Genomic DNA, 19,750 nt, shown 5'->3' with positions numbered 1-19,750 from the left:
AACTTTTGTTAGAGAGAATCTTATACCCTCCAAACTTGGAAAACAAGCATTCTCCACAGATTAGCAGTCTCGCCATCGTTAATTTGCCAAACAGAAAAAAAAAAAAAATTCAAACGATTCACAGCCTTTAAGAATACTACGCCAATACCATGATAGTTTCCTACCTCCCTTAAACAAATCACAATTGGGAAAATATAATCCCTCCAAAATTCTACTCCAAAATCATCAGGATTTTGTATTAATCTCCAATCAATTTTACTAAGAAGAGCAATATTAAAAGCTTTAACATCACGAAAACCCATGCCTCCTTCCAACTTTGATTTAGTTAGCATGCTCCATCTTCTCTAGTGAATTTTACCAACACCTTTCTCACCATAACCCACTAAAAATTTGAAATCAAACTATCCAATTCCTTATAAGTCTTAATAGGAAAAGGAAAGCATGCCATAAAATAAATAGGAATGGCATTTGCCATGGCATTAATTAAAACATCTCTTTCTAAAAAATTCAATAATTGTTATTTCTAATCCTGAATTTTCAACCCGCCTTATTCTTAACAAAAGCTAAAGAAGTGACCTTAGAATGATCCCAAATAATAGGTAAATCAAGGTATTTTTCAAGTTAGATTGCATCAAATATTTGCATACCAGAATAAATTTCATCTCTCAAATTTATACATGCATTAGCAAGAAAAAAAAACAAGCAAAATTTATCCAAATTAATTATTCATCTAGAAAAACAACACAATAAAAATCAATGAATTTTTTTAAAATTGGACAACATGGTAAAGAACCATATGAAATAGAACATGATAAAGAACCATATGAGATAGAACATTGGCAATGATTATGAAAAGAAGGGAAGAAAGAGGATCTTCTTGCTTCACACCTTCTTAGGGCTTAAATTTATCAATGCTAAAATCAACAATTCAAGTTCAACAAATGTAACACACTCTATAATTTAATTAACCAATTTCAAAGCAAAACCCATTTTCAATCAAGACAAACCTTAAAAAGTCTTACTCAACCCGATCATAAGCTTTGCTCATGTCAGCTTTCAAGGCAAATTCCATAATTTTACAATCCTTCCTACCTTTTAAATAATGGAAAGCTTCATAGGCTATTACAATATTATCATGGATCAACTCACCCAAAATAAAGCCTCTTTGTTGTTGAATTATACTTATTTATCAAACTCCCCATACGATTAGTCCAACTTTTTGAAATGATCTTATACACAACTTTACATAAACCTATAGGTCTAAAATGATTAACAATTTTAGGTTTATCAATCTGAGGAATAAGAAGAATGCTGTTTTTGTTAATGTCATTTAAGCCAATCCTCCCCTTAAAAAATTGAAAAACTAGATTACATATTTCATCTTTTACCATAGACTAAGATGATTGATATAACAAACTTGTATATCCATCAGGACTGAGGCATTAGTAGCATTCAATTGAAAAATAGCTTCCTCTGGAAAAGATACAACAACTAACAGCAAAAAATTATCGTAATCAAAAACTACTCTTCTAATAACATATTGAAGAGCTTCCTTTATAGGTCTCAAACTAACAGAGGCAAATAAGGTCTTATAGTAACTAGTAAAAGCATCACAAATCTTACCAAAATCCTCTAATCAAACTTCATTATCATCCTTCAATCTTAACACTTTATTTCTGGCTCTGCGCCGCAACAAATGCTATCACAAAAATTAATCCACTTAACTCTAGCTTTCTGCCACTAGAAAAGCTCTTCTCTTTTCCAAGTTTCATCAATTTTCTCAACAATACTCTTTGCTTCAATCCTAGACTCTTCACTCTACTAACTATAGTTATAAATATATAATATATTCAATAATTCATCAATTAATTTCCTATTATTAAGAAATTCAACTTTGCCCCACTTTCATAGCACCTTCTTACAATAATTCCATTGACACACCACCACCTTCATACCAATATTATTCCACCCATGAAAAACATCATACTAGCCTCTCTAACCACTGCCTCATAGTCAGCGTGAGACACCTAATCAACATCAAACTGAAACTCTTCTTATATCTTTCATCTAGAAAACAACAATCTAGAAGAAGAAGATAATGATATGAACTTACAAGCTTTAAGTGAAAAACCAAAACCTTTAGAAATTTCAACATAAATTCAGCATTCCTCACACACCTATCTAAACATTCCTTCACATGATTCTCTCTTAACCTTCCATTATTCCAAATAAATCTTAGCTCTTGAAAACCAATATCCATTAAGCCACATCTAAAAGTAGCATATGGAAATTCAACTGCATTCTTAAAGCCCTCAGTCTGCACCCCTCATTTTAAAAATTGAAGCTAAGTCATTAAAGTTGCCAATGCAACACCATGAACCATCCATCCCTTAGCTAGTGACTCAATCTATTCCAAACCACCCTTCTTTCCCATTCAACAAAATGGCCACACACAAATGAAACAAAGAGGGCATATTCATCATAAATGAAGCCAGGTGAACATGCAGTGGATTATGAGAGCTATATATCAACTACCTCACTACCATAAGACTAAACCTTCAATTTGCCATCTAGATCAACATAAATCTTCCCATGTATGCCACATCAACTTTTTCTCCAACATTTTTGTCTCTATAAAAAAACAAAGGGCTTACATTTACTATAAACCCCTATAAGGTTTTTTATTGTAAAGACTACCAAGCCACAACAGTTTCAGGAAATATTCTTCATGGCAACTTGGGGCTGTTAAAGGCCACCCACCCACATCTTCAGCCATATTGTTCTAGCATCTTTTAGAAACTCATAAGCTTCATTATTACAATCAATGCTAATCGATAATTCAGCCAAGGGAGTTCTATTAGATCTCATTTGTCCAGCGTCTTTCACACGACTCACAACTTTCTTATGGGATATTCGAGCTCTCTATTTTTCATTCTTTAATTGAAAAGCATAGACAAAAATATTGCTTATTTATCAACATGCCAATCCCTAACTTTTCTCTTCTTAACTACTCCAGTTAGCAACTCCTCACCTGCATCACATTTAAAACTAACCAATCTTAACTTTTCAATAATCTCATATATAACTTCTCACTTCACATAAGGGAATATGGCCTTTGAAAGATATTCATCATCAATAGATGCTTAGACCACATAACCTTTATCAAAGTACTTAGGTAGCCTAAATTTTCATGTCCAGATTTGGCAAAATGATCCACAAAATATAGTCCCAATTAGAAACAACACTCAACCTATTATTCCTTTTTATCTATATAGACAACCCAGCTTCTTAATACCTGACACCACTATTCTCACTAACCAATTTTTTTTGACTTAACTCCTTCAACTGTAATTTAAAAGATTAATTTTTCTACTTGACTCCTGCCTCTACTAGAAAATATTCATTTTTTGACAATACTCCTTCTACTTCACAAATGATAAATCCTTTACTTGACTCTTTCATCTCCACTGAAAGATAAAATATTTTTTCAATTACACTCCTTGAAATCCATAGGAATAGAACAAAAATCTTTATCCCATACAATAGATGCAGTATTTTTCTCACAATTCTCCTTCAACTCCTTTACAAAATAATTTTTTCCACTGAACTCTTGCAACTCCATTTATGATAATACATTTTATTTACTACTCTCTTTCAACTGCATTAGAGAATAATCATTCTTTTTTACCTGACTCTTGCATCTCTACTAATGATAGCACATTTTTTCTACCATTCTCCTTTAAATATATCTATAATGACATTACTAGATTATCTTTCCAACATCCCTTTGTCTTACTTCCACCTCCTAATTCATACCAATCAAAATCTTTCATAATTAAAGCATTTTCCTGACTCCTTGTTCTGCCACTAACTAAGGACCATATCTAGGCTCATTTGGATTATATTCATATTTGAGTCTTTTTACAGTACACAATCGTGGCTGATGATTAATTCAACCATGTTTAAAGTAGTAATTTGGCAATTTTTCATACTTAAATTTCACCCAAGACTTCCTACCATCTATTGAGAAATCCAAAATCTAGCAACGAAAACTTGATTAACATCCACAACCGCTCTAAATCTCAAAAAGCGCTTCACAACAACTTGCCACTCCAACAAGGTTCTTCATACATCAAAACAGTACTAAAATTTTTACCAAAATGAATCATGTTTTCAACATCCACAGCTTCCAAAGGAATATCATGCAACTGAATCCAATACAAGCATTTAGAAAAATCAATTTCATTAATAACCATAACTTGGCCTCTTTCTTGTAAGTAAAGGAGATGGTCTTGAATAGACCACTGCTTGCATCGAAGAATCCATTGCCCTTCTTTTATAGAATCAAATGGGAAGACAAATAAATTCTAACAAAATTCAACTACCACCAGGCCCTTTTATATTCCATGCCTTCTGCATAGCCGATAGGACCATAGGCTGACCAAACTTCTTATCTGTAAAATTTTCCGAACAAGAACCAATTTAATTGAATCATCTCCCATGTTAGAATTCCAAACCATACCTACTGCCTCCATTATTGATTTGTCACAAAAAACCTTCATTAATCATCTAAGAAACAAAAGAAGAAAAGGAAAGAGAGAAAGGAAAGGAACCATAAAGGGACAATGGCAGCAAACATTCCTCACAATTCGCCACCGAGAAGTGGTGATGGAAAATATTACTTTGATATGAATGATGAACCCTCACACGAATGCAGAAAGAAAAGGAAACTCAAGAGAGTGGTTGTAATTAATAATAAAAACTTGTATTGGTGTGATTAGATACCTAATGCAATATACTTAATGATTTTGGGTGCTTGTAACGTGCAATAAATAATTTTACTATAAAGTTAATGTAATTGACTATAAATTGACAGGTATCAATGATTTGGTTGAATATCTAAAATATTTTTTTTATTATTTTAATTAAGGCCAGTCAAACTGTTTGACTACAGTCCAGCCATAATTCAACTATTATTATTATTATTATTATTTTAAATTAGAAGGACATAAATTAATGTATTACCTACCTAAGATTACAATAAAATTGAACCTGCAGCGTCTCGGAGCTTATGTGCCTCTCTACATGATAAATTATAGGAAGAAATACATTCAAATCTCATATAAAATATTAATTATTATAAAATTCATTGAAAACTAAACTAACGTTATTAACGACTGCCTGTAAATCTCCCTAAATTATAATGATGTTATGGGAAGAAGTGGGGCTGTCCAATGCCCGGCCTGAAACCCCGGGGAATTCAACAGCAGCGGCAACTATTATTCGTTCGATCATGTCAACGGTCAAGATTACTTGACTGCACATCTTACGCCACCGCCATCTCCGATTCTACCCCCAACAGCGATGTAGACAATCTGCATCCCCAATGTATCAATCCCCGTCCCTGCTTCCTGACTCCTGAGTTCCCGCTCGGAAGCAACTGTAGACGCTCGGCACCTGTTGGAGAGCGAGTGAAGGGCTAAGATTAAGAAGATGACGACGATCCGCAGGTTTTGCTGCAACGATCTCCTCCGTTTTGCTTCCGTCAATCTCGACCATCTCACTGAAACTGTAAGCCTTTCCTCCCAGTTGTCTAAAACCTACGTTTTTTCAATTTGTCGAAAGAAACACGCATCAGGAGTTTATTGCTGACCCTGGTTCATTTGGGTATTCTCATCTGCTCCGTTTCAGTTTAACATGTCCTTCTACATGACCTACCTGGCAAGGTGGCCGGACTATTTCCACGTTGCCGAAGGTCCTGGCAACCAAATCATGGGTTACAGTAAGTTATTTATCTTGCCTATGTATAAATCATCCTGACTTCTGATTTTTCATCTCAAACCTATAATTAGTGAAAAGTTACCTAGGTCGTGTTGCGTAGCCGTTCTTAGTGCTGTAGTAAATGATCTTTCAGCTTGGTAGCTAGGTCATGGCAGTTGTTTTGTTTTTAATTCTGCCGAAAATAGATGTCATTTTTAATGATTCAAACGGAAAATTATGATTTTTTGAGGGAAATTAACACCAAGATCTCTTCTCTTTCTGGCTAAACTATATGAGGGATCTCCACATAACAAATTCCCTCTTGTAATTGGCTAAATGTAAATACGTGTATACTTGCCTTTGAACTTGCTTGACTAAAAATTGTCTATCATTTCCTTGTACATGTAATAGGTTGCGAAAACTGCAAGTAAACAGTGGGTGATTCACAAATTAACACATTTGGCATTGATAAGGGTGAAGGATAAAAATTTCTTTCCTTAATAGCTCATTAACTTTTATAAATTGTTGTTTAATTAGTCATATGGATTTAGGAATCACATGATATGATTTGTACCAAGAAGCCATTTATGGCGAATGATGCAGTGGCAGAAAGTGGCATGAAAATGATGACAATTTTAATGTCTTCCATTGTTATGGAGTTGCTTGTACATAGAACTTAGAAGCACAGAGATTCCTTAAGGTGCCAGATCTCCAAATTACCTTAGATGAGAGGTGATAGAAAGGTGCATGGTCCAAGTGAAGCAAGGCGTGGAAGTAACTAATGATTATAGTGTGGTTGTGGTCTTCTTGTAACCATCAATTTCCTCTGTGTCTTATGGATTATTTGTGTTCTAGTGTGCTGGCAGTCCACGGTTTTTTTTTTTTATCCTTTTAATGTTTGTTTTTGAAACCCTATAAAACTAATGGCTCAAGTGATCTTTTAAAGTAAGAAAATCTATTTTACCTCATTCTAAGGTTTGTAAGGTTGGTTTTTGTAGTTTCCTATTTTATCCTATATCTTTACATTTTTGGGCTAGGCTTATAAGTTGACGTTTTTCTTGTTGCTTCCAAACATTGTGGCACTTAAGTCTCTTTTTCTGTGAAGACAAAATAAGTGCTCGAGATCCTAGCCTTAAAGTGCCTAATTGAAGGCAGAACCTCTCGGGGTGTGAGTCTTTGAGTGGTGTTAGCCATTGATAACAACTTGCATCAATGCCTTTGTCATAACTATTTCATAATTGGTGTTTGACTTTGTTTCTGCTGCTGACATTCAGATTAATGCAGAATTCCATATGGTGGACACTGTTCATGGTTTTTTTTAATCTTATGTAATGGATATGGTTCATAGCCGTTTCTCCTCCCCCCCTTTCTTTTTTCAAGATGTTATGTTAGTACATCCTATGAGAAGTATATTTGGAGGTTAAATTACTTAACACATTTATTGTCACTGTAGTTATGGGGAAAGTGGAGGGGCAAGGAGAGTTTTGGCATGGTCATGTTACAGCAGTAACTGTTGCCCCTGAATATCGTCGGCAGCAGTTGGCCAAGAAACTGATGAATCTACTGGAAGACATAAGTGACAAGATGTAAGACATGCCTTCATTTGATAACCATATCTTAAAAATCCAAAACATTTCTTTGGCCTGTGTTTCCATGACTTAATCAATCCTTTCCCTGGTAGATCTGCATGCCTTGTCTCTCACCTGTATGGCTTTGTTTTTGTCCTATTATCTCAAGAGTTTGGATTTATATGAAAAAATGATTTAAAATTTCATTTTTATGGTAAAGTTTTTTGTACAACTGTTACAAATTGCTTATCCTTGCATGAAGGACTTGTTTTAAGTGAGAATGTGATATTTCCAGTGACAAGGCTTACTTTGTGGATCTCTTTGTGAGAGCATCAAATGCACCTGCCATAAAGATGTATGAAAAGGTAAGGGTGCTATTCATCACATGTCATCATAGACTTTTTTTAACATGCGACTGTTGTCCTTTAATCTGTTAAAAAGCATGCATAAACTTCGTGGCACCATCCTAGTTTTGCATTGTATCATTTGCCGGTTCTGATTCTTCTAGTAATTTGGGAGACTACTCAAAGACCCCGTGTGATTTGTAAATTGAGATAGCAGAAATATTACTTTTGGATTGGTCTAGTCCTTTAATAGTTTTGGCTAGTTCAGATATGTTCATTTATTTCTAAATAGTTTTGGATTAATATTATATTTATATGAGCACGATCTACTTCATTATAGTTTTTAATGTAACTAAGGACAAAGGACCAGTGCTAACTATGATTTTCCTTCCTTCCTAATTAAAATCTCAGCTTGGCTATGTGATATATCGGCGAGTGCTACGCTACTATTCTGGGGAAGAAGATGGATTAGGTGTGCTTCCGCGCTCTTGTGCTTTTGTCTTTCCCCTCATTTAATAAGCTACTTGTTATTTATTATCGGTTTGTGCCTTGTTTTTAGATATGAGGAAGGCATTATCGCGTGATACTGAAAAGAAGTCTATCATCCCTCTTAAACGGCCGATCACTCCTGATGAATTAGAGTATGACTAAATCTGCTTTCTAAGGAACTAAATTGCATGAGCCGCTTTTTTTTTTTTTTTTTTTATTAAAGGCAAGTGTGTAGGTTATCCATCTTACATGTGCCTAACTGATCTGAATTTATAACCTGTACCACATTCGAAGCTTGAAGACGTAAATGTGCTCTTTAGGAAGTTTTCCTATATGGCCTGAACAGGATAACAGCATCATCGATGCATTATGTTATGTTTAGTACACATGCAAGCTGGGATAAGCAAAAGGAGAGGGAGAGACACAAAAAATCAATTTGGTATGTTTGCTAGACATGAATGGGCTTCCTTAGTAAAGGCTTTCCATCCTGAAGATTTCTTTGCAGATTTGTTGGAAATGAAAATTTTACAATGATAGGTGAAATATCCTGTGTTCCCTTGGCGGAATAACTCCGTGATGGTGCAATTTGTTCTTATTGATAATTCCTGAAGTGTTTTTTAAACTAGAAGAGTTAAGCATAGATATTTTATTACAAAAATGAATGTTTATTATTTTTATTAAAATAACAAGCTTATTAATTTTTAAGATCATAGACGTCTGCACAATTTTCTTTTACATTCTTGCGTTGTTTCTACTATATCAAAATACAAGTGAAAATTTATTTATTTTACTTCCTTTTCACATAATTTGGGACATTAAGACTCTATTTCAATGGCATTTTAATTATTACTTTAACTCATTTATTATGATTATTATTATTATTATTTCAATTGGGTTAGATCCTATGAGGTTGTGAACTTGAAAAGGATGTACATGGGTAACGGGTTGGGGGAGGGGTTGGATAAGGTTGAAAAGGTGAAGGATTTTGCTACGGACTGTTTTGTTTTTAAGAGTTGGGTCTATGGGCCTAAAAAGTGTGGAGGAAATATAGTCCGACCTACCGATCCAGAGATCTGTGGAAGAACCCAGGTGAAAGGTGATCCTAGAAGACTCACTGGGCTTTAACATGATTCAGACTGTCATGTCATCGATCCCATTGGAAAGGTGGTCTCTTCGGATCGTGGGATACGTCTTATATTTGAACCACTCACTCAATTATTCGTAGGACATTTTATCGCTAATTCCACTTCAAGAAAAAAGTTTCCCATTTCTAAAAAGCATTGCAAGTTCTGAAATCCCACCTGATTGTGTCTTCCTTTTTTCGGAGGCTAGGAGCTGCTAGGCTAGTTCTTTTCTTTCCCTTTCAAGCCTCGGCTTCCCTGCTATACTAAAAAAAAAACCAAAAAGAAGGAGCAGCATTGCAAGGAGTACTATATATACTTTTTTCTTAAACTGGAGGGTCAGACTTGAGATCACAATAAAGATCCAGGAGAATTTTAATAAAGATTCTTGGACTAAACTTATTTAAATTTTTGAAAATTTACTTTAATTTAAAAGAACTAATTTGATGTTTAATTTTTAAGAAAAATAATAAAAATATCCTTAATTTAAATTAATATCAGAACTATTTTATTTCACTTGTTCATTATTTTACTTCATTTGTTTATTTATTTATGAAATATTGTTAATTGTTCCACTTTACTTATTCATATTTTTGAAATGAAATCAAATGAAAATTTGATAGTGAATAAGTGAATTAAGGCAATGAACAATAGTTTGTAAGTAAATAAATAATATACAATGTGAGAATCAACAAGTTATTTTAAGATGATTTAAAAATTTAAAATGAAAATAAGTTACATAAGATAATAAATAACATTTTTTAAGTAAATTAAAAGGTGAAATAGGATGATAAATAAGTAAAATGAAAAAGTTCTGATATCATTTTAAATGAGAGATGATTTTTTCACTTCTTTTAAAAAATTAATATCAAATTAATATCTTTGAATTACAGTAAAATTTTAAAAATTTAAGAGTTTTAAATTTAAATAAGTAAACTTTAAGGGTTTTTATTAAAATTCTCTCTAAATATCTGGCCTTGTGATTTCCCGGTTTTGCCATATGCACCAGCCTGTTGCATGACTTGATTTGGCGGGCAGTGGGTTCTCCGGCCAATAGGCATAGGCACGTCATCACTCAAAAGTTAAAATTGCGAACTCAATATTTGTGGACTAGGAGTTTGTTGGAGGTATCAAACACGGTCAAAAGAACACACCACGTCCCTTCAACTAATTTTTTTTTTAATTTTTTTAAGTGGGGGCTTCAAAAGGACGATGCAAGTAAACCGCTGGGAAGTGCAGCAGGAATTTTTCACCCTTGTTTCTTAGCGCCTCTCTCGGGGAAAGAGTAAAAGTGCCCTAAAATTTTCATGAAACAGGCCGCGAGTTCACTGGTGTTTTTGAGATTTATATGTACCCCTCAAATTTGAAACACGCGTTGACACCCCAGAAATGGATCCTATTTTTCTAGCCTATGCCTTGGCATGATTGGCTGTTGTGGTAGTTCACTTGGCAAAGTGCAAAGCATGGCTGATGAATAATCTGTGTGGATAACAATAAGGAAGAAGTGGCAAGGCCAAGGATGGACAGGGGTGGGTCCTGGGCTTCTGGCCTACCTGCTGCATGATCGCAACACCAAAGCCAGCTTGAAAGACGATAAAGGATAAATAACGCACCTGGGAAATCACGTGCCCTTGTCTTCATGGATAATGAGAAAGTCGCAATGGAGGTTTGGCCCCGTACGCATTACCGAAATTGGTTATGCTCCACACGTCAAATCTTCTTTTGCACTCCCCCCCCCCCTCTCTCTCATGCGCATCATGACTATGGACATCGTCCCATTACGTTTATACTGACACTCTGACATTAAAATATTCTCTGATGTATATCTTATCATCCCCCCCTCTCCTTTTCATGTACATTTCCCTTTACACTGATAATCCATTTCTTTAACTGGGGCAACTGGTTCTTCGGTTCTTTTGGTCATCTTTTCATCGTTTCAGCGGCGGCCTCTCATGATATCAACCATATGTCCGAGTGCCGCATCTTCTGTGATCGAGTCTGAGGGCATTGAGATCTCACATTGATGTGCGCACGGCACAGCTATATGCTCCACACATAAAGAAAGTACAGTGGCTATAATCATGCTGTTTGAAGGGGAATTTCATTTCTGATTCGACTACTGGCTTGAGCCCACCTTCCCCCGCTTCAGTGTCTTCACAATTTGACACGCCACTCTGCTTATGTTCATAGCTACCATGCGACACCACACCATATGTTCGATTGACCCTATCTTAACTTTTCTTTCTCCTAGAAAGACGTCATTTGCTGCTCGAATACTTTGTTGGCCGAGAAAGAGAGAGAAGCATGAGAAGACTACTCCCACGCTATCAAGCGCTTGATATTGCTTTTCTGCTTAACTTATCTCAATTGTTGTTGGTTTCATTCTGTCATCACCCATCTTCATGCGGCATTATCTGCAGCACAAAACCTTCGGGTCTTGTTCTGCCCCCTCTTCTACTACTGATTTGATCCAATTTCTCAATCCATATTTGAACTAATCCTAGGCATGGTGAATAAAATATTAACTCTGCGGTTCTATTCTTTTATGTTATTTTTTAAATATAAAAAAATCTGGACGTGAAAGAAATATTGAGTGATTTTTGGTCTTGATTTGACAATTTTGGAAAATCAGTGCAAAATCTGGGAATGTTAGTTGATGCCCATTTCATGATCAAGACCAACTCACCCACTTTGCGACGTGTTCATGGGGCAGCCTTGTCTCCCACTTTCATTTTTCCTGCCTTTACCAGGAAACCATTAGACCAAAGATCAACACAGATCTCACAACAAACTTAACCTCAGTTACCTTATAACTTTCCACTATCTGAATTTGTGGAAACCATGCTGTAAATCTCTTGTTAAAAGTTCAGTCAATGATAGACAGTTAATTCCTTCTTGCATTGCCATTATAACCACAAGTTTATAACGGTACTAATAAGTTTTTAGGCCGAAGCCCTACTTGGGACAGATTACTGCCCGTCAGACTTGTTTGAGCACTCGATGTTATGTTTTCTTGAAGTTGACTTGCTCATTCTCACATCATATTTATTTTCCTTTTTCGCAGGTTTATGATAGATGAAGATGGATGGTTCAATAAACTGACCCATCAAGTAGTCATGTTTTGTATTTTATGCTGCCTTCTTATGTTGCTTGTACTTCTACTGACCATTTGGTGAAGCAGTAATTTCTGATATGAGGTGTTGGAAATGTAACTTCTCATTTAAAATTAATGTACAAAACACTGCTTAATACAATATGTTGTCACTTCAATTTATTCCCACCTCTTTTGTAAGGAAAATGATTCACCCAGTCACAACCAATGATCTTGTTTATGTTCATGGTAACTATGCACATTGAAGGTGACATTTATGGAAGACGACAGACAAATAATTAGATGACTTTCTCAAAGAGAACTTTGACAATGTGGAGGTTGATAGTTCTTTCATCGCAGAAAGCTTGGTAGTAAAAACTCTTAGCCACTGTGAGGAAAGTATTCTTGATATTGGAATCGATGTCATTAGAAGATTTTTTAAACACTAATTGCACGAGTTCTTGCATCTTTGCCTCTGTTTCTATGGTGCTGATGTTGTACTTCATACTGCAACTTCCATAACTTCCATTCTCGATGGCCTTAAGGGTTCAGAACAAAAAATAAACCTTCAGAGAATGAAAATGTCAAAAGAAAGTTCCTATTTTCTTGGCAAGAGGCGATATTATTTAGTTCACCAAACTCTTGAAGACGGAAAGATGGACAGCTATACTAAAAGACAAAAGATTATTTGAAGGATGATGCTGCACTTAAATGCTAAACACCTCATCCCTTGATTGACACAAGTGCTTTTATATTGTGTGTTCACAGGGAAGGTTCAATTATAGGTTGGTGAAAGCTGAAGATAGTGCACAAATGGCCATTGCTGCGATCTCGTTGCTTTAAAGCAGCTAAGTTCACTTTACTAATAATTCAAAGAGCAATAGTAGCTTTAGTAAGCGCTAGAAATGGAGACACTAGCTTGTGTTTTTATATCTGTAGAAAGTGCGGAAGGTAAAAAGAATGAGTTCAAGACACAGCCAAAACATGAGAACATGGAAGGTAGCGTTTGTCCTGAGGCATAATGCTTGCTATGTCACTAACCTGGTCCTTTTGATGATATCGGAGCCTGTAACATACAGTATTTGTGAGTTGAAGTAGATGCTGGTATTGATGATTGAATAGTAGTTCCCCTGATATCCTGTGGCCTGCGCTTAGGTTAATTATTTGCACCAAAAGCTCTGCCTGTCCTCCCCTCTTGTCTCCTCCACTAGGCCAACTTGAAAGCCACTTTTGCCACTACATCATCAGCAATAAAAATAATGGAAACAATCAAATTGACAGCATTGGAACCAGTACTTTGGTGGCATCATTGGACCACCCATTTTTTGTTCTCATTTCTATTTTTCGAACTTGTCCTTTCCGACGTTGTGTTCCGAACCTTAAACTTACGGAAATGAAATAATTCCATTGTCAAAAGAAACTCTTTCTGATGAGTTGAAGGAAAGCTCACACTGTGATGCATGTCACGGCCAATTTTATGGCCATGAGATAGGAGAGTTTCCCAAGAGAGTTGATCTATGGTTCCAACCAAAGCCTCCACCAGTCCCTGCCCTGTTCTGTACCCATTCAACCTCCTGCACAAAAAGGCCAAAACGCATTAAGAGTAAGAGACCAAGCAGACAACATGAACATAGGAGAGAGCTGGTAAGTAATTTACCAGCCAACGGAGAAGTCTCCTCCTCCATTGATGTAGTGGTTGAATTTCTCAACAAAAGCGTTCCTCATTTCTTCATCATCAACATAAGTTGTAATTGTGTCGAGCAAGGCTACTGTTTTGGCCCATGCAATTCGCTCTTGAGACCTTTCGGGCTCAAATATGCTGCCTGCTGCCACAAAATAAGCCATTAGAAGTGATCTTCTGTTCAATCCAAACTCTCCCAATCTGCATTCTGAGTACCACCTGATATTTACGAGTTTTAGCTTCATGTCAGTATTGGCTGTATAGAGCATGTGGAAAACGATGGAATAATAAAGCATGATCATATATTGGAAAAATGGTTTTAGCAGCTCCTCTTACTGTTGAATATTGCTCCATTCTGTCTGATGCAGCCGTTGGCAATTGTTGTAATCTAATTTTGCTAGCTCAAGATAAGTGTTATTACTCACCTTTCCCATCCTGTGAAAAAATAGTGAATAATTTGGTTTATACCATAAAAATTTGTAAAACTAAAGCCTTTTTTTTTTTTTTTGTATTCTTTTTAAAGGTGTATACCTATAAAGAGTTTTGCCAATCCAGACGTCAGTGTCACCCCCGTACTGATCCATATAAAACCTTGTCTCTACTCGAGGCAAACTTGCATACCATGGCACGTCCAATGCATAAGCCACCTGGAATCGATAAATACATATTAATTAATTAGTGCAAAGTACATACCTTCCTAATTAAGTGGTCTAATAATCCTTAATTAGATATTAATCCAACCTCTCCAGGTAAGTTCTTCATGATGATCCATTTATCTATGAGCTCATTTGCTGCTCTTTTCTCTCTCAGGAATTTGGCTGAGAACTTCTTCGCATCTTCCAGAATCATCTCTCCAGGAAACCCTACTTGACTAGCCCTATACAGATTGAACATTCCTGTCACCGCTTGTGTTGACTGCCCAGCAATGCAGAAGAACTCACCATTTCTCTCAAAGTGCTTAAACACATCTGTCAAATACGAAATAATCAAAATCATTAACCATATTTTTTTAATAACATACATGAAAAAGAAAAATTAAGGGATATGGTGTTTTACTAAAATATTGAACTTACTAGCTGAAACTTCGCGGCCATGTAATCTCAGTATCCTGAATCCCATTGCTGTGTCATCAATATCTTGAACATTTGAATTTCTCGCCCAACAAATTCCCTTGTCGGTCCAGTATCTGAAATTGAAGATATATGTATCCATTGTTTTTGGCAGTTATTAATGAGGGACTGATATATCTAAGATCTCTCTTATTTTGATCATAATGATTTACAAAACTAATAGTTCATAATCATAATCATCATATACCTATGAACATAGCTGACACAGTCCTCCACCTCTTGCTTAAAATATCTGGATATTCCAAGGCGCTCCAGCCGATCAACGACCCAAATATGTTCGAACAAATCCACCGGGTACACATTTGGAACTGAGGAAAAAAAAAAGAACATCATTGAATGAAATGTTTTGATTAAAAAAACTATGAAAAAAAGTCTAAGAAATCTGAGAGGAAGTGTGATCAAAATTGAAAAGCTAAGAGTACTTTACCTCCACCATTGAACCTGGTGATTACTTTATTCAAGTAATTGAGGCAGTTTTGATCATGAGTCTGCATAAGAGCGAAGGCAGTGGAGGAGGGAGAAAACAAGAAAGACCCATCTTCACACTGCAATTTTAGAAGCTGCTTCCAGTCCAATTCTGACATACCCTCCAAGCTATGAAGCAATGTTGTGGGCACTTTATGCATCATCTTCCTTGGTATTCTATCCCACCAACCCCACCACGCACACAATTCAACAGTTCAATAATCACGTACATACGCTGTGTCCTCGATTAATTAATTAAACAGCTTAAAAAGATGACACGCTTTACTTTCCCAGAGGAAAAATAGTTTTGGAAGATTAGGTTGCTTTGATTCTAATAAATATAGACATGGGCAATCGCTCCTGTAATAATTACTGCCAAAGAAAGCTTTATTTGCTAGGGTTGTGCATAATGAAGTGACTGAAGAGTCTCATCTTATATACCTTGTGAGCTTTACATTCCTCATCGCCAAGATTTGCTTCAGCACTGGGGAATCATCCGGAACTTCAATGTTGAGATCGCGAGCTATATCCAGAAGGGAAGGGAAAGCAACTTCAAAACCGATTGGCATATGCTCAGCATTCTCATCCTCGAGCTTGCTGATGTTTTCTCTGAAAAATGCCAGCCCTATGCGGATACATAGGTATCGAAGTAATTAACAAATTATAGCTAATCATAAAAGTGCATATGAAAAGAGACAGGTACATGATAAAGCATAAAAGTAGCTAGCGTACCTTTCTCGCACTTTCCAGGATGGATATTCCATGATTTTAATGCAATAACACAAGCTAACGTGTTGATGATTCTATCGTGAGCAGAGAAAACTTGTTGATCACCCCAAGAACCATCAGGAAGCTGGTTGTTCACTATCCATTCGAGACTGGAGGGGAACTGTGGGACACCACTTCCATTAACGCCTGGAACAAGAGCAACCCATGCCGTGTCGTAAGCAGATATGTTGATGTCCCCATCATCCATGGAATCCAATATCCATCTGATAGCCTCAACCCGCTTTTTGATCTCAGTGCTCACCGGAATCTATTCACAGCAAAAGGGTACATATATATTTGTGTACGATGGCGTATCAAAACAAAAAGAGAAAAAGACCAAAACAGAGAAAGGCAGGCGTAATTAATTTAATTAAAGTAGATTTGCGGTGATTAATTAAAAAAAGGAACCTCGCGAGCTTCCTCCTCGTGGATGTCATCCTGCACAGCCTCGTGCCACTTGAACGTCGGAAGACCACCCTGAAATATGGCAGCGCATTCTGCACAGCACAAAGCACTCAAAGTTTGTATATATCGAATACAGTTTATTTGTCTCAGAAATATCAATATATAGGAAAGAAGAGAAGAACAAAATTGAAGGTGGCATGCCTTCCGTCCGTGCAGGTCTGGATATGGCTCTGCATCTTAGGCGAAAACCAAGGGGCACTTGTTTGTCTTTGGCCCCGGAAGAACCCACACCTATATATAAAAATCATATATTAATCAATACCAGTCTCGAATACTTCTCTTGGCTGGAAGATGAGAGAGTGCCATATTGCTTTCAGGCTTTCAGCTGTCAACTGGGCCAGGGATTTAAAAAATAAAAATTCTCTAGAACAAAAGTGGTCACTGTTTGGATAATGAAGCAAAAGAAAGAATATACGATATGATATATGTGAGATGATTTAGAATGGTGCACATTGGAGCTCAAAGGATGGAGTGCAAGTAAGATAAAAACAAGGTTGGTCGAGTGTGAGTGGGTTGGTTGAGGTAGTTGTAGGGATGAATATAAGGAGAGGGGGATGTGCCGACATGTGTAGAGGAAGAGAGAAGATGAAAGTAAGAAATGAAAGAGAGAAGTAAGAACTTACCGAGGAGGAAGAAGGGTTGGGAGGAAGGAGGGAGGGAGAGGGAGGGAGAGAAGAGGGGAGGCATGATGATGAAGGAGAAGAGGAGAGGAGTGAGGAGTGAGGAGTGAGGATGGGAGGAGTGGGGAGAGGGGCTATAAAAAGGGAAAGAAGAGAAGGGGATGAGAAGCAAGCAGACAGAAACGACTTCTCAAGAGATTCGCGCTAATGGGTGCATGGGATCAGCCCTTGAAACGGCAAAACCTGCCTTGCCGCACTCTGGGCACTCCTCTCCTTTCCCCTTCTCATTTTCATTTCTTCACTACATCACAGTTCTCTTTTTTTTTTTTCCCCCTTCTCTTTCTTTCTATTTTTGGACACCTTTTACTAAGATTTTAGTTGAGGAGGATTATTTCTTTTTAAATTTTAACCGTCTTGTAAAATTCAATTTATGGCTCATTGTACATCTTTATTCATATTTTTAATATAGGTAAAAGTATTATTTTTTTCTTTTAAAGACATATTTAATAAATTAATTGTCTTTTTCATTTCAATAAAATAATTAAAAATGCCTTATAATGAAAACAAGAAGAATTATGTGCTTTTAATAAATAATTACTATACTTCTTGCGGGTGTGGGTGTGTAATGCAAGGTATTTTGATAACTAATTCACAATTTCAAAAAAGTTACTTAAAATTTTAATTTTTTTTAAAAAAATTGTATCTTTTCAATTATAACCTTAGTAAATGCATTATATAGATGTCTTGCAGTAATGATAATTGAGTTCTCCACAGCTTTAGACTGTTTGTGCCAGTCCCTCTAATCCAAAAAAAGAAGAAAAATTTTAATTAATCATTTTTTAAAAAAATAACAAATAAAATAGGAGTATTGTTATAAAAAATTATAAGAACTACCTAATGCCGTGTAATATTTTAAATCAAGTAAAGTTTTTAAAAAATATTATATTATCATGAACAAAAAAATATATACTCTCCCCCTGAATTCAATTGTAAGGCATTTTTTAAAAAAATTGATGGTCTTTAATATAAAGTATTTAGTGAAGTATTAATTATATTTTTTTTAATATTATTCTTATTTAAATTCATTAATTATGAAAAAAAACATAGTACAAAATTGATTTTTTATTTAAAGAGAGATAAAAAATAAAGTTAATAATTTCACCATCTTCTTTATTTAAAATGATAAATGAGATAATTAAAAGTGCTTTGTGATATGAATCCAACAGAGTATCTCGTATGACTACCACTCGTTGGTTTATGTGTCCCCCACTTAAAAATTCTGCGTTGCTTGCCATTTGTGAATTTGATGCGTCTTGGTGTCTTGAAGTTGAAGACGATCATAAACTCCCCAGTGCTTACCTGTCCCTTCTTCATTCCGTTTTTTTTTTTTTTTTGCCGCCAAGAAGACCTTTATTCATCTCCCAACATCATGACAAATAAAATTTGGAAAATTGTTGGAAAAGACTTTAGCAAAAGTTTAATTGCTCATAAGGAATTGAGACAGTTTTTAAAATGAGATCCTTTCAGTGGCATAAATTGGAGATTTCATATAACCAAAATGCTCTAACCAAATACTCTCCTCTTCTCTCTCTAGTGCCCATTGTGATCGTCAGCCACAACTTCTACATCTTCATCGTTGAACGATGTGTTGGATAAAGAGATATAATGAAAGATTAAATTTTTAAAATTACTATTTTAATGTGAACCGAACGAACTCATTTAAGTCAAGGTTAATAGAAAAGTTATTTTTCTTGCTTCAAATTCCTCATGTGTTTTCTTCAAGTGTTTCAGACCACAAGAACTAACAACACATATTTGCTCCTTTTACGAGTATTCACACGAATAGCTTTCAACTCGAACAGCTTACTAACACGCAAAACATTCGTCCATTTTTTTAAACGTTAAACTACTCTTTTCTCAAGGCTGTTTCTGTAGCTCTCAATGTGTTTTTATCGTCAGGACTTTTTCTAACTATCTCTTGAAGCACATTCCCTTATCTATCATATATATAGATTAGGATCTTAGTCTTCCTCTAATGAGCAAATGAAATTTAATTAAATTTATAAAATAAATTTAGTTTATGATATTATATCTCATTTTAATTTATCTCATAAATTTAAATTATATAACAGATATGATATCTTCTTATATCATGCTAGTTATTAAACTTAATTTATCATATAAATCTAAATTTAAAACTAACATAATGATATAATACAATACATATATATATATATATATAAGAATA

The 19,750-nt window shown here is 35.4% G+C and overlaps 2 protein-coding genes across 4 annotated transcripts; one reads left to right on the top strand and one right to left on the bottom strand.

Moving 5' to 3' along the window:
* The first annotated feature begins 5,239 nt into the window (after positions 1–5,239).
* On the top strand, positions 5,240–12,552 carry LOC129315434 (N-terminal acetyltransferase B complex catalytic subunit NAA20). Of its 2 annotated transcripts, XM_054959102.1 has the most exons (7): positions 5,240–5,571; positions 5,692–5,782; positions 7,214–7,346; positions 7,624–7,693; positions 8,084–8,144; positions 8,232–8,313; positions 12,347–12,552. In XM_054959102.1, the coding sequence occupies exons 1-7, from the start codon at positions 5,494–5,496 to the stop codon at positions 12,456–12,458; spliced, it is 627 nt and encodes a 208-aa protein (XP_054815077.1). In that variant the 5' UTR covers positions 5,240–5,493; the 3' UTR covers positions 12,459–12,552. The 2 variants fall into 2 exon arrangements, with proteins under 2 accessions (XP_054815077.1, XP_054815082.1); XM_054959107.1 differs by lacking the exon at positions 12,347–12,552 and having other exon boundaries at positions 5,248–5,571; positions 8,232–8,704.
* On the bottom strand, positions 12,481–17,620 carry LOC129315421 (ent-copalyl diphosphate synthase, chloroplastic-like). 2 transcript variants are annotated; one of them, XM_054959087.1, is made up of 15 exons: positions 17,506–17,619; positions 17,024–17,113; positions 16,826–16,914; positions 16,382–16,685; positions 16,091–16,274; positions 15,612–15,826; positions 15,372–15,492; positions 15,128–15,240; positions 14,796–15,022; positions 14,586–14,701; positions 14,391–14,489; positions 14,031–14,273; positions 13,824–13,947; positions 13,415–13,609; positions 12,481–12,912 (listed from the first exon to the last, which is right to left on the bottom strand). In XM_054959087.1, the coding sequence occupies exons 1-15, from the start codon at positions 17,567–17,569 to the stop codon at positions 12,673–12,675; spliced, it is 2,424 nt and encodes an 807-aa protein (XP_054815062.1). In that variant the 5' UTR covers positions 17,570–17,619; the 3' UTR covers positions 12,481–12,672. The 2 variants fall into 2 exon arrangements, with proteins under 2 accessions (XP_054815062.1, XP_054815070.1); XM_054959095.1 differs by lacking the exon at positions 12,481–12,912 and adding an exon at positions 12,975–13,306 and having other exon boundaries at positions 17,506–17,620.
* Between the last annotated feature and the right edge of the window lie 2,130 nt (positions 17,621–19,750).

This window comes from Prosopis cineraria, unplaced genomic scaffold (genome assembly GCF_029017545.1).
Source record: "Prosopis cineraria cultivar Desert tree isolate PC_DT_omini unplaced genomic scaffold, ASM2901754v1 PC1, whole genome shotgun sequence".
NCBI classification, from domain to species: Eukaryota; Viridiplantae; Streptophyta; class Magnoliopsida; order Fabales; family Fabaceae; genus Prosopis; species Prosopis cineraria.
The sequence above is the reverse complement of the archived record's forward strand: the minus strand, read 5'-3'. Positions and strand labels throughout refer to the sequence as shown.

Bases quoted from the DNA above. Each gene is read 5' to 3' on its own strand.
- LOC129315421 (XM_054959087.1), bottom strand. From the start codon at position 17,569: ATGCCTCCCCTCTTCTCTCCCTCCCTCTCCCTCCCTCCTTCCTCCCAA. The intron at 16,915-17,023 runs GCATGCCACCTT...TGTGCTGTGCAG, and splicing joins CAGACCTGCACGGACGGAAG to AATGCGCTGCCATATTTCAG. The intron at 14,274-14,390 runs GTAAGAGGAGCT...CGTAAATATCAG, and splicing joins GAATGGAGCAATATTCAACA to GTGGTACTCAGAATGCAGAT.
- LOC129315434 (XM_054959102.1), top strand. From the start codon at position 5,494: ATGACGACGATCCGCAGGTTTTGCTGCAACGATCTCCTCCGTTTTGCT. The intron at 5,572-5,691 runs GTAAGCCTTTCC...GCTCCGTTTCAG, and splicing joins TCGACCATCTCACTGAAACT to TTTAACATGTCCTTCTACAT. The intron at 7,347-7,623 runs GTAAGACATGCC...TGATATTTCCAG, and splicing joins GAAGACATAAGTGACAAGAT to TGACAAGGCTTACTTTGTGG.